Below are 13,234 nucleotides of genomic sequence, written 5' to 3'. Positions count from 1 at the left end.
GATATTTCCTTCTCTGATTCTGTTCATTCTGTCTTGATTCAGGAGAGTGTCCTCTACTTGGCAACAGGGGAATGCAGCACTACACACACACTGATCTGGCAACCCACACTATATGCCCCATGCTGGGGGAATGCTTCATCAGATTTTGTACCAGGGGGAAGGATCAGCAAGAATTTTTTTGTTTGTGCTGTGTCGTAGTGTGCTTGATCAAGGTTTTACTGTAAAAGCAAATAATAAAACAAAATAATTGCCTATATCCAACCCTCAGAACCTTGCCATTAACCAGAAACCCAACCAAATTAAACTAGTACAGAGGTGATCTTTGGAACACAGGGGGCTGCACTGGCAAGTTACTCAGATCCCAAGATTACACCTAATTTTGCTCATATGTTTTCAATATTTTAAATTTAAAAAGTCAAAGATAAATGTGTGCAACTCTAATATTTGCAGCTACTTTTTATGCACCACAAAAAATTTTATAGATGACTATAAATTGCTTTTCTGTTTGCATTTACTGTAATAAACGCCTGAGCAGCTTTGTCCTTATACTGCCATTACAAGGAAGGGGCCTCCATGGTCTGTGCTTCAGGACTCAGCAGGCTTCATTTGACTTCAGGCCACAGTTTGATCACCCCTATCTTTGGTGAATATAGGTGTGTGCGCGCGTGTGCACATGTAAACACATGCACTAAAATATTGCTTCTAATGGCGCTTAGCACATGCTTAAGTGCTTTGCTGGTTACTGATGGACTTAAGCACATTCTTCAATGTCATATTGAATTGGACCCACGTTTAAATTGCCTTCATCTTTTGGGGTTTTTTGGGTAGCTAATAGGAAAGTCATCAATTCAGTGACTGACTCAGAACTGCACGCGCGCAGCAGCTACCAAACTGTTCATATTGACCAACTGCATTAACAGATCACTACATCCGAGGAGTTTTTTTGTTTTAAAAAGGAGGTATCCAAAGTACTAAAAGTTTATGCTATTTCACTGCACGCTCTATTCCACTAGAGGTCAGCCTGCAACAAAACCCCAAGCAAACACGGGAGCTGCTGCACACTGCCAGCATTGACATTATTTTCTTTCTCTATTTTATGTATTAAAAAAGATTCCTTCAGAGCCATAACTTAGATCTCACTCTAAAATGGAGCAACAGGAAGATATAATGGTGCATTTCATTTATGAATGACCTATAATAAATTACTGTGAAGTATTCCAGGTGCCAAGAGAGAGGCTGCTTTGTCTGCACATGAACTATATTTCACATACTTTAATTTGGCTGACACATAAAACTCATTTGACATTTTGCAGGTATTTCTTTGAAAGGATATTTGGTTCTTGTTGAGCGTTAAGGTATGGAGGTGAGGTAACCTGGGTAACCGAAGGTCATTTCCGAGGAGATTGTTGTCCAAGATCAACTCTTCCAGGCAACTGAATGTTTTTAGTCCTTCTAGTGACCTGCAAACGACAAAGACAACAGGAAAAATGATACTCCATTAAATCAGAGAGGCCATTATGAGCTGAAATAAATATTTTAACCTTCCCTTTCAAGAGAGGGAACAGTTTTGGTTTGGCCCTGTCAGGAGAGTGAATGACAAGAATTAGTGGCAAGGGGAATGCTGGCACGGCAACACATCCTTCACATGCTGGCAGGATGAAGGATGGGGGTCACTTAGTGAGTAGCCAGGATCCAAAACAAAAGGCTTCAGATATGGGGCCTGCAGGATGAATTTGTCAATGTCTTGTGCCTTCAGGCACCCAGCCTCGCCTGACCCTAACCTCCATTCCCAAGATAAATAACTCTGTCACAGTTCACCTTCATTCCCTGGACACCAATTTAAGTTGTCATCCATCATTTCTGCCAAGAAATATCATACCCCAATAACAATAATAAATACAACTTCAAGTATCATTTCTTAGCAGTTACCCTACATGCAATTATAGGAAAAGCTGAGGGGATTTTTCTTCTTTTTTATTAACTGCTTAATTTGCTACTGCTTGCATCTCTGCGACCAACATAAAATGCTTCATATCTGCAGAGTTACTCCAGACACAGAAGCCATATGCTTTGATTTTAAAACCTACTGCCCCAACCCAGGGTTCAAATTGTAGAAAGCAATTTTAAAAAGAAGAACTTTACAGAATAAAAACGCAAATGCCAGGTATCTGTGGGAAACCATCACCCAGTTAGGAAAGTAGAGTAAGATATTGATGAGCTAGCTTCCCTGCTCTGCTAGGGCACTTATTCCAAAATTAACTTTTAATTTCATAGGCTTGCACATTCCTAAGGGGGGTGAGGGTAGGGGAGAAAAACCCACATTAATCAAGAGAGAAAGCAGGTTATATGGAGCAAATGAACAGCCACACATTCACAGCTCATTCACCTACCAGACACCTAGAGAGATGCTGAGATTGCATGACTTGACAGCTGATCTACTATGCCGACCAGTGGGAAGATCATCACTGTATCTCCTGGCTGTTTTATAAAATGTGATGAATAAGGGAGATGCAGTCTACACTATTTATTCATTTTCTAATGACATTTATACCAGGGGGATTTCCCCCGTTCCACTCCCCATCTCTTTCTTTGTTTCTTTTCGCAAAGATCCATTTAAAAAAATTAGGCAAGCCTCTTATAGAGAGATATGGAACATGTCACTAATGGAGGAATATGCAGCAGTTAATATGAAATGTGATTTTTTAATTGCATGAATTAATTTAATGTCCACCAAGTCAACAAAAACCCAGACGTTGTTTTTGCAGATCCATCACCGCCTCCCCCGTTGCCATTATGAAGCATAGAGGGTGCAAATTGAAAATTCCTATGTGGGAAGTCAAACCTGCAACCTTCAAACTAAAGTTTAAGGGCACTGTCTACTCAGTTATAAATATTCAAAAGTAAAAATCAGCACTCAAGTACTTAAACAGCACCTTCAGTCTAAGGATCTCACAGCACTTCAAACACTTACACTGCATTATCTGAGGGAAGTATAGTTAAGTATCCTTAACCCCATTGTACTTATGGGCAATTGAGGTACACGGAGGTTAAGTGAATTTGCCCAAATCAAGTCATTGGCCAGGTCTACACTACAACCTCTTGCTGGAATAGCTATGCCAGTCAGGGGTGTGATCTCTGGCCCACATAGCTGTGTCAGCAAAGGCCCCCAGTGTAGACGTACAGCTTATTTTATTTGTTTATGGTTTGGGGGGGTTTGTGGAGGAGGGAGCAGGGAGGCAGCTGGAATAAGCTATCCTGACAAAAGCAGTTTTTCTAGCATAAGCTGCATGCACACTAGGAGCATTTTTTTAGTATAGTTAGGGTGACCAGATGTCCCGATTTTATAGGGACAATCCCGATATTTGGGGTTCTCTCTTATATAGGCGTCTATTACCCCCCAATCTCAGTCTCGATTTTTCATACTTGCTATCTTGCTATAGCTATACCAGCAAAGCACTCCGTACAAGGCCTCTGCCAGGATCAGGATTAGAACCCAGGTCTGCATCAATGCTTCTGCACAAGTCCTGGTGAAAGAAAAGCAATCTAGAGGAAGTAGGAGCTAATTTATTATGCTGTTATGATTTTTAATTTGTTTATTTGACAAACCTAGTTTAGAAAATTCCTCTTAAACACTCTTTATTATATAAATAGTTAATAGTGGAGTATATCCAACCCTCACTTTTTAATATAAGGCTTCTGCTTGCCAAAAGGAGTTCAAAATAGACCACTACCCTGTCAGCACCACAGAGCCTTATGGGACACTAATAGATCCTATTTGAATAAACATTGCTTGGGTTCTGGTCAGTGTCAGCATCAAAATACACATTGTTCCTGAGTTATGTTATGCAAATATAATGCCCTTATCATGAGAATCAGCAAATGGTTGGCAACTGGCAAGGAGAAGAAAGCATACATCCAAAACTGCTGCAGGGGAGGCATAAAACAAAATGACAAGCCATGAAGTGGGACAAAGGCCCTGAAACACTAGAGGGAGTTGCCTATTGAAACGGCCTTTCTTTCTAAATCTTAGGCTGAGTACAATGGTACTAGCTTTATAGATGAGTAGAGAAAATTGTGTGTAAATCCCCTTACACCTGTCTGGTTTTGATAATTTTTGCCATGTAATGTTATTAACTGCTCAGTTAAAAAGGAGCCGTGTTACACAGGGGGTTGCTTATTAATTGTTGTTTTTATGTCATCAGCATGGTGTGCACTTGGTGATTTAATCAGCTAAATTCAGAGTCTAGGGACAGGGCAGGGATTGGTACAGTGCAGAGAGGGTGTAGACAATTAACATAAATTTACATCCATATGTTATTTTGCTATTCACAGAATTGTCAGCTTCCCCCCCGTCCCACTAAAGAATCAAAAAAGAAATTCATTTGAAAGTTGTTGAGGAAACAAGGAAGAAATTTTGTTTGCTATCATGAGTGATATAAATTATCAAATCTATATTAAAGTGCAAGTGTATCCTCATCATAATATATAAGGGGAATGTCATCTAGTAGTTATATCCTGGGACTGAAAAGCATAAGCTGGAAGTATGAGTCGATTTGCTACTTGAACTTCAGCAAGTCACATAACCTCTGGGTGCCGTGGTTTGTCATCTGTGGAGTGGGAATAAAACCTGCCTTCCTGATACAGGTGTGAGGCCAAATAGATGTTTGGAAAATGTTTTGAGGGCCTCAGGTGACAGGTGCCATAAAAGTACAACATAAAATATTACCCTTTCAATGAAATGCTTGAAGGAACACATTATTGTATTCAAAATATTTTATTATTAACATACCCAAAAGTGAAAGGGTGAGAGAGACAGCAAAAGCAGCAGTTATATCACTGTGAGAAGAATGGTAAACAAACAAACAAACAACAAAACCTAGACAGACAGAGAAAGCTGGAGGAATTTTCTGAGAAACAGCAACATCTTAAAATGAAATCTCGGATGCTTCCTCATAGTTCATAGCAGGGGAGCAACTCCCATCTTGGTCAATTAACAGACACAGCCTCACACCACAATAGAACCAGGACATAAGGGGTAGTGGCAGCTAGCTCTTTTCCCTAGTTGGTTTAGAAAGATAATAAGCATCACTGAAGAGTATTGCAGGTTGCTTTTTCCCTGTTCTAATGACATGAAAGCTGCCCATTATCTCACCCACAGGTACCATCTCAGTTACCTCATTGCAGGGCTCACACTCCACTCCCAGAGGAGAGCAAGTGCTGCCAAGAGATTTCCATTGCAATTTCCAAAGTCACATCAAAATGACAAAACATCACAATGTATTCAGCTCTGCCTGATCTGTACAGAAAGAACTTTAAGTTTCCACTGTAATTAACCCTATCCTCGTTAAGATAATTATGATCAAGCTCCCTGTCACAGCTAATATCACAGCATCATTGCCTATGGCTCATGCTTTGCCCTCATTAGCTTACAAAAACAGTGCGCTAAACAGGCAACTGACTCCTTCTGCAAAATGACTTAAGATGTTCTGTAACCAGACAGTAAATAATCCTTTAGAATACAAAGGTCTCAGCAATGTCCTTTTATCCAAGTCCTTCAGCTAATCAGTCTGATTTCCCCCAGCTCGCTTTTCCATAATTCATTCATGATTTCCAGCAAAGTTTTAATCATAAAGGAATGTCACTGTAGAGATTTTTCTGTGCATGGGCACAGTAATTGTCGACTATGCTATTTTATACAGTCCCTCTGGCTTGATGTGGAAATGGATTTGGTTACACTGAAACTAAATAGCAGCTCCTCTTATTGGTAATATGTGGCTGTGCATTCACAGGATTTTGAGAGAGAGAAAAGCAATGTTATCTCATCAAAGAATGGCCAAACCTCCATATTATGCAGTTATCCTTGTCCTGAAATAACAGTATGCTAAGAAGTATATTTAAAAGAGAACATGCTGCCCTCTCTCTCTTAATAAGACAGCTGACTCATTCCTAATTAGTTTTTTTCTGGTTTAACAGGAAAAAGAGAGGGCAGTTAACCATATGTAAATGAGAGAGTTTGGCTTTTCCCTTGAAATTGATTTGGGCTCTGGTGACAACAGATAGCCATTAACAGAAGTTAAAAACAGAGCTGTTACCAGAGGAGAACTTGTTTAAATCTCTCACTCCTTGCCTTTCTAAATTTCTTAGCAGATTAAAAAAAAAAAAAAAGCAGCAGCACATACTGAGGCACTAATCATAATTTCAGTATTTAAATTAAAGAAAACTAGTCTGATTTGCGCTTCTATAGCACCAACTGTCCAATGATCTTAAGGCATTTTTACAAATCTTAATGTATTAAGCGTCACAAAACTGCTTTGAGCAAAGAATCGCCTTACACAGAGGGTAAAACTAAGGAAGAGAGCGCAATTAAGGGACTAGCCCCAGTTGACACCCAACAATTCTCTAGGAGAGAAGGGAACAGAACCCAGGTTTCCCAACTTCCAGTCCCGCACTTTAACTACCACAACAAGAGAGATCCACAATATAAATGGAGACATTTCTAACTTGATATACCAAGTTCACATGGGGGGGTTCAGCAAAACTTGCTCTGAGTTTCAGTTCCCCCTATTCTGACTCCACATTAAGTCTCACTTTCAGTTCCAATGAACCTGAAAACCTGAAGCAAAACTCAACCAAAACAATAAGTCCATTCCCAGCACTTGTGGGACAAGAAGGGGTTTGCATGAAACTTTTAGCCAGGTTTACAAAGCTGGACTGAGTTCCACATTCAGAATGATACCACAAACCAGATGCGGTTGCCTGATTTTCAGGTTTTATTCTGGACTTTTTTCTCAACTACAACTATAATTTAAGAAAAATCCAACTAACAAAGATGACTCTGGGATCAGTTCTAATGCCAAGCATCTTCCCTCTCTTCATTCAAATCCCTCTTTAAATCACATCAGTGTCAGCTAAGCTTCGTGTGTTGTTGTGGACCCATTAATGATGAAAATCAAACCTACAAAACCTAAAAATAACCTACCCCATATAATTCATAACAAACTGTATGTAGTTCACTCTCTCTCAGGCCAGATTTGCACTTTAAATGTTTGGTAGTATATGAATGTTGGTTAGGCATGAGATTGATTTTTAAAAAACGTTTTTATACCAGCAAAAGGCCCTAGCGTAGATACAGTTATACTGGCAGAAGAGTGCTTTTGCTGGTATAGCTTATTTTATTTGGGGACATGGCATAAGCTATACAGCCAATATAAACCATGTCTACACGAGAAGTGTTTACCAATATAGCTATCTTTGGGCTGGTCCACACTGGGGCGGGGGATCGATCTAGGAAATGCAACTTCAGCTACGAGAATAGCGTAGCTGAAGTCGACGTTTCCTAGATCGAACTAAGTTTACTTACTGTGGGTCCACGCGGCACAGGCAAGCTCCCCTGTCGACAGCGCTTCCTCCTCTCGGCGAGCAGGAATTCCGCAGTCGACGGGGGAGCGCTTCTGGGATCGATTTATCGCGTCCAGATGAGACGCGATAAATCGATCCCAGAAGATCGATCTCTACCCACCGAATCGGGCGGGTAGTGTGGACCTACCCTTTGTATAGCTATACCAGCAATCCTTTTCTAGTGTAGGCTAGCCCTAAGTGTAGACTGTAATCCCCAAAGAACAGGGGCCAGGTCCTTGTGGTCCATACACAGTGGTGGCACATCAATAATAAATGCCATCTTCTCTCCAAGATCTCTGGGGCTGTTTGCACAGAGGCTGCTCCCGAAGACTACAGCATGCATCACTCCACTTGAGGCAGTATGGTATCTGGATGGAACTGTTTCCAGATTCCTCCCACTGGACCAAAACTGAAACCAGGCCTTCTAATGAGTGGTGGAGAAAGGATGAAGTGAAGGGGGAGGATTGGCAGTGACCACTAAATAACCCTCCTCCTAAAGAGAGTCTTCATGAGATTAGATTTGCATACTACTTGTCTGTGATACTAACATACAAAAATCACAGTAAACATTGGAATTGACCCTTCATCCCAAACTGGTTGCACAATGTATCCGAGAAACTGTTTCCCTTACTGCACACACTCTTAGACACACAATGAATGGATAATCTGTCCTTACTCGCCTGCTTTGCTCAGAAACTACATGTATTCAAGGCGATGTGTGTATGTGTGTGACATTAGGTTCCACACATACAGCAATGACAGATCTTACAAGACAAGTTAAAGAATAAAGCTGTACAAGAATCAGTTCTTTTACAGGCTGGATTCTTGAAAACACATTCTCTCGTTTACTTAGTTTTACAACCCTGAATTTTGCTCTGTGCTTAGAGTATGCAGTGCTATCAATCCCAAGTGCCCAAAAACAATGATTCAGGCCTCCAAGAAATCAAGAATAGCTTAAGATTAAAAAAAAAAAAAAAAATCTCAGTCTTCGTGTTTTTGAGCCCGTAGGTGCATTTGGGTCATGTTTTCAAACTTCTCTGTACAACCATGAAGACTAGAAGCTTACTTTTTTGTATAGAAAAAAAATGAGATTTTTGTATCACCTCACTCCTGGAGTTGCAGCTTTGAGTAAAACTCCAAATATTGAAGGATATTAAGGTCCCCATTCTTAGGAATGCTGCTGCTGTGATGTGCATAGTGGTCCACAGTGACTTCCCCTGAGTTGTTTGTTACAAATGGCCTTTGATAAAGTATGAAGGAGTGCAGTAGTCTGTTGCCTAGTGCAGTGGTTCGCAAAGCCGGTCCGCCGCTTGTTCAGGGAAAGCCCCTGGCAGGCCAGGCCGGTTTGTTTACATGCCGCATCCACAGGTTCAGCCAAATGCAGCTCCCACTGGCCGTGGTTTGTTGCTCCAGGCCAATGGAGGCTGCAGGAAGTGGCGCGGGCAGAGGGATGTGCTGGCCGCCGCTTCCCACAGCCCCCATTAGCCTGGAGCGGCGAACCATGGCCAGTGGGAGCCGCAATCGGCCGAACCTGCGGCCGCAGCAGGTAAACAAACCGGCCCAGCCCACCAGGGGCTTTCCCTGAACAAGTGGCGGACCGGCTTTGAGATCCACTGCACTAGGCAACAGACTACTGCACTCCTTCATACTCTATAAAAGCCATTTGTAACAAACAACTCAGGGGAAGTCACTGTGGACCACTGTGCACATCTCAGCAGCAGCATTCCTAAGAATGGGGACCTTAATATCCTTCTCCTCAAACCCTGGAAATGATTTTGCAAGGAACAAGCACAATGTGGGGGAGGTTGTTGGTTGGTTTGTTTGTTTGTTTGAAACCAATATACCAATATACCAATGTTTTCCAAATTCATTTTAAAAAGACATATACAGTGCCATTTCCTAATTCTGTAAGAGCAACAAAGAGTACTGATTATAACTGGTAAAAGATCTAGTCAACCTTTCAAAAACCACATATGTAAGGTTTATTAATTAGTTATATAAAACAAACACCAACCAGATAAAAGTGCTATGTTTCAACATCATTTGTAAAATCCTCTGACAACAGGGATGAAAATAGGGACATCCAGAAGTGTAATGGCAGTGCCATTATGGAAGTTTTACTTGGAAGTATTTTGAATCATTCTATCACTCTAATTCAGAGAGTAACCTGACCCCTCCCCTTTTTGAACAGAAAAAGGAGAGTTGAAAGCCCATGGAGAGAGAGTAAAGCCCATTTCAACTACTAGAGAATGGTGAGAAGGGGGAAAGAAAAGTAATTTTTCTCCTATCTTCCACAACAACCAAGGCTGAGGATTGACAAGCAAATTGACGCACTGCTCAGAGGGCAAAAGATAAATGTTTGATGAATTGGCCATTGCTGGAGGAGTGATGGGCTTCATATGTGCATAATGGACTAGCTGCCGTTCAATTCAGATTGCCTGCCAAGATAAGAAACCATAATGAATGGACGAAGCAGAGCCTCTACCATAAGAAAGTATAATCTGACTAGTTTTAATAAACTTAATAAAAAAGATGAAGCAGAGAGAGGCAAGGAGTACTGGCCTTTGTGACCAGCTGTGAGAGGTGAGAACAAATAATAGATGCTCAAGCAAGACAGAAGAGAAGTGTTGCGGACGTATCATTTGAATCCCTCCCTTTCATTATTAAGAAGTGTCTTTAGAACATCTAAAATAAACCACATGCACAAAAACAGAACAAAGCATAATAATGTTCATTATACCCATTGTAAAAAGACTATTTTTTCTCTTTTCACCCAACAGCTACACATATATACTCTCTCTCTCTCTCTCTCTCTCTCTCTCTCTCTCTCTCTCTCACACACACACACACACACACACACACACACACTCTAAGGCTAGATCCACACCCAAAATGTTTGGTTTGGGGTGTAATTCTTTACAACATTTTTATACTGGCCAAAAGCCCTAGTGCAGGGGTTCTCAAACTGGGGGTCGGAACCCCTCAGGGGGTTGCAAGGTTATTACATGGGGGTTGTGAGCTGTCAGCCTCCACCTGAAACCCCATTTTGCATCCAGCATTTATAATGGTGTTAAATATATAAAAAGTGTTTTTAATTGATTGGGGGTAAGGGGGGTGTCGCACTCAGAGGCTATTTGAAAGGGGTCACCAGTACAAAAGTTTGAGAATCACTGCCTAGTGTAAACAAAGTTATACCAATGCCCCTTTGCCTGTATGTCTTATTTCATTCAGAAAACTGATATATGTTTATCATCTACAGCACTCTTTTGCCAGTATAAGCTGCATCTCCACTACAGGTGTTTGCTGGTAGATCTGTAACAGCAAACCCTTTCTAGTGCAGGCCTAAATTCTGCTGGGTTGCCAATGAAAGTTGTTTTGGTTCAGACTTTGCCCTTTCAGGGCCCAACTGGGGTCACAGGTAGCTTCCAAACCTACAGGAGACAGACAGCAATTTCAATGCAGGAGGTGTTTTTAATTTATTTAGCATATCCATCAGGCAACTTTCATTTCAATGCTGCCGTATTGATCACAGTGAAATCTCATGTGATTTTATCAATGAGGGCCAAAAGGAACAACAGCAGCAGCAGTTCTATGTATCTTGAAAGCTTGTCTCTTTCACCAACAGAAGCTTGTGAAATAAAAAAGTTTCCTCACACACTTTGTCAGCCCAAAGCAATGTCCTTTTTCACAATTAAGGGATTATATGGAGTGATGAGCAGTCTTTTTTATTCACTTAGAAAAAGCAGAGTGCAGGTCACCTGAGCAATCCCTCTCACTGGAAACTCCAGTATTTAAGGCCAAAGTTGCTCCAGGATTCACTGTCCTGCATATCTACTGCAGTGACACTTAGCCTTTGCAACAATAACAGCCACATTAGCAACATGAAAAAAGCGCTAGAGGGCTTCGTTTACTGTACATCTATTTGCAGTATTGTTTTTGTTCATCAATAACATAGTGATCACTATGGAAAAACAAATCAACATTCACCAAGATGGTGATGTCTGAGATAACAGTATTTTCCTTACACTTGAATAGGAAATGATTTCTCGGATACTGTGCTGCAAATGTTTGTACTTACTGACATTTTAATGGTGACTGTTGTAAATGCACAGGGCCATATTCACTTTTACTGCAAATCTTCCTTTATAGAATGAATAGCAGTAGTACCACCAGCAGAAACCTACTCTTAGAAGAGATCCTGCTGCAGTTGAAGGCAACAGGAATTTACACCGACTTCAGTGGCAGCAGGATTCGGCCCAGGATCTGTCTTTACACTACATTTACAGGGGATGGAAATATACTTTGCTGTAAAATACAGTATTTGGCCATGTAGAAGAGTTGGGTTTTTTGTTTGTTTGTTGTCGCCCCCCTCTCCCCCGGGTAGGAAGGTAGGGATTACAGGGGAAATCAATCTGAGGAAAAGGCAGTTGGAATGCACAACACAGAATAGTATGTTAGCGCCATCTGTGTCCTCTCCCTTTTTTACTTTTTCCTTTGATAATGAAAAATAAAGAAGGAAACATTAAATAGTCTCCTTTCGTAAGTATTCAAATTACCATCTTTTTGATGTCTCTTATGCAGCCTGTGTCAGATTTTAGCAGAAATGATTACATGCAAGAGAGATGTCTAGTTTTCAGTATAAATGTTATATAACTGCAGCTCAGTAAGGCTCCCACTACCGAAGAAAATAAAGTTTTAAGGCAAGAGGGTCTCTCCTCTCTCTCCCTGTGTATGTGAGTGAGAAAGTGAGGCTGAGTGCCTGAAGGCACAAGAGTGAGAAAGTGAGTGAGAGAGAAAGACAGAGAGGTAAGGCTCAGGAGTGCCGGGTGAATTATAGACTGCCTCTCAAGATTCACAGCTCTTCGTGGTAGGAGGTTAATATTCTCACATGTCATTAGGTCTGCTGGCTCTACTGATGGCTCATTGAATCAGGCAGCAAATTATTTCCTCATGCTGCAGAGGACACAACACTTCAAAGGGAAGGAGCCAGGGTCAAGACGGCTCTCCAGTTCGATTAATGAGTTGGGATCAGCAGAGGTTGCCTGTAGGTAAGAATGTGACTGAAGCTTTTGACAAAGCTGACTTTTTGAACAGGACTTGACCCAAGCCCCTTGCCCCCCTCACCACCAAATTTTATTTCCAACTATTGCCTCTGTCTGACCTGCTCAGGCCTGTTGGGATAGTTTTGACCTCCTCAGTCTTTGTTACCAGACACAGGAGCTGTCTGCCTATATTTTATGTGTCTCTCTCTAAAGGCCACATCATCTTATCTGAGTCTCATCAGAATACTTCAGATCTGCACAGCAGCAAAAGAATATGATTCAAGAGGAATCATTTCAATTTTTTAATTTTCTTACCAAATTTGTTTGGAGGGTGGAAATCACTCAAACAGCAGCTTTCAGTATCATAAAGGAAGACCGATTTCTAAATGTCGTTAAAAGCAGACAATACAAACACAAAGATTGTTAAAAGCATACAGCTTACATATTAAAATGATGGAAAAGCAGAAAATATACGCTCCTGTCTGCATGGATTTGCTGACTAAGAATATTCTCAGCAAATAATGTATTATATCAAATATTTCTGTACAAAGTTTTTATTTTTATTGCCTTAGTAGCAAGAGATAAGAGACAATTAAAACTTAACGGCCACTATATTCGTCTCTCTCTAAAAGCTGAACTATATTCTCAGTTTGATAGGTCCCTGAAATATTTTAATGCATATTTAAATAGATCTAATAAACCACTAAAGTGAGCTTCATCACACTAATGCAATGTTTCTGATCAGGTCTACCTACACTTCACACGTTCTCCAGCAAGAATGAATAACTACATCA

General features: G+C 40.8%; 1 protein-coding gene across 1 annotated transcript in view; it reads right to left on the bottom strand.

Moving 5' to 3' along the window:
* The window catches only part of LRMDA (leucine rich melanocyte differentiation associated), a 931,157-nt gene that overhangs the window by 421,190 nt on the left and 496,733 nt on the right, over window positions 1-13,234 (bottom strand). Inside the window, exon 3 of the mRNA XM_054033284.1 lies at window positions 1,334-1,460. Within this exon, the coding sequence (XP_053889259.1) occupies window positions 1,334-1,460 (127 nt within the window). The remainder of the gene's footprint in view (window positions 1-1,333; window positions 1,461-13,234) is intronic.

Source organism: Malaclemys terrapin, chromosome 7 (genome assembly GCF_027887155.1).
Source record: "Malaclemys terrapin pileata isolate rMalTer1 chromosome 7, rMalTer1.hap1, whole genome shotgun sequence".
NCBI classification, from domain to species: Eukaryota; Metazoa; Chordata; order Testudines; family Emydidae; genus Malaclemys; species Malaclemys terrapin.
This window is presented reverse-complemented; position numbering and strand designations above follow the sequence as displayed.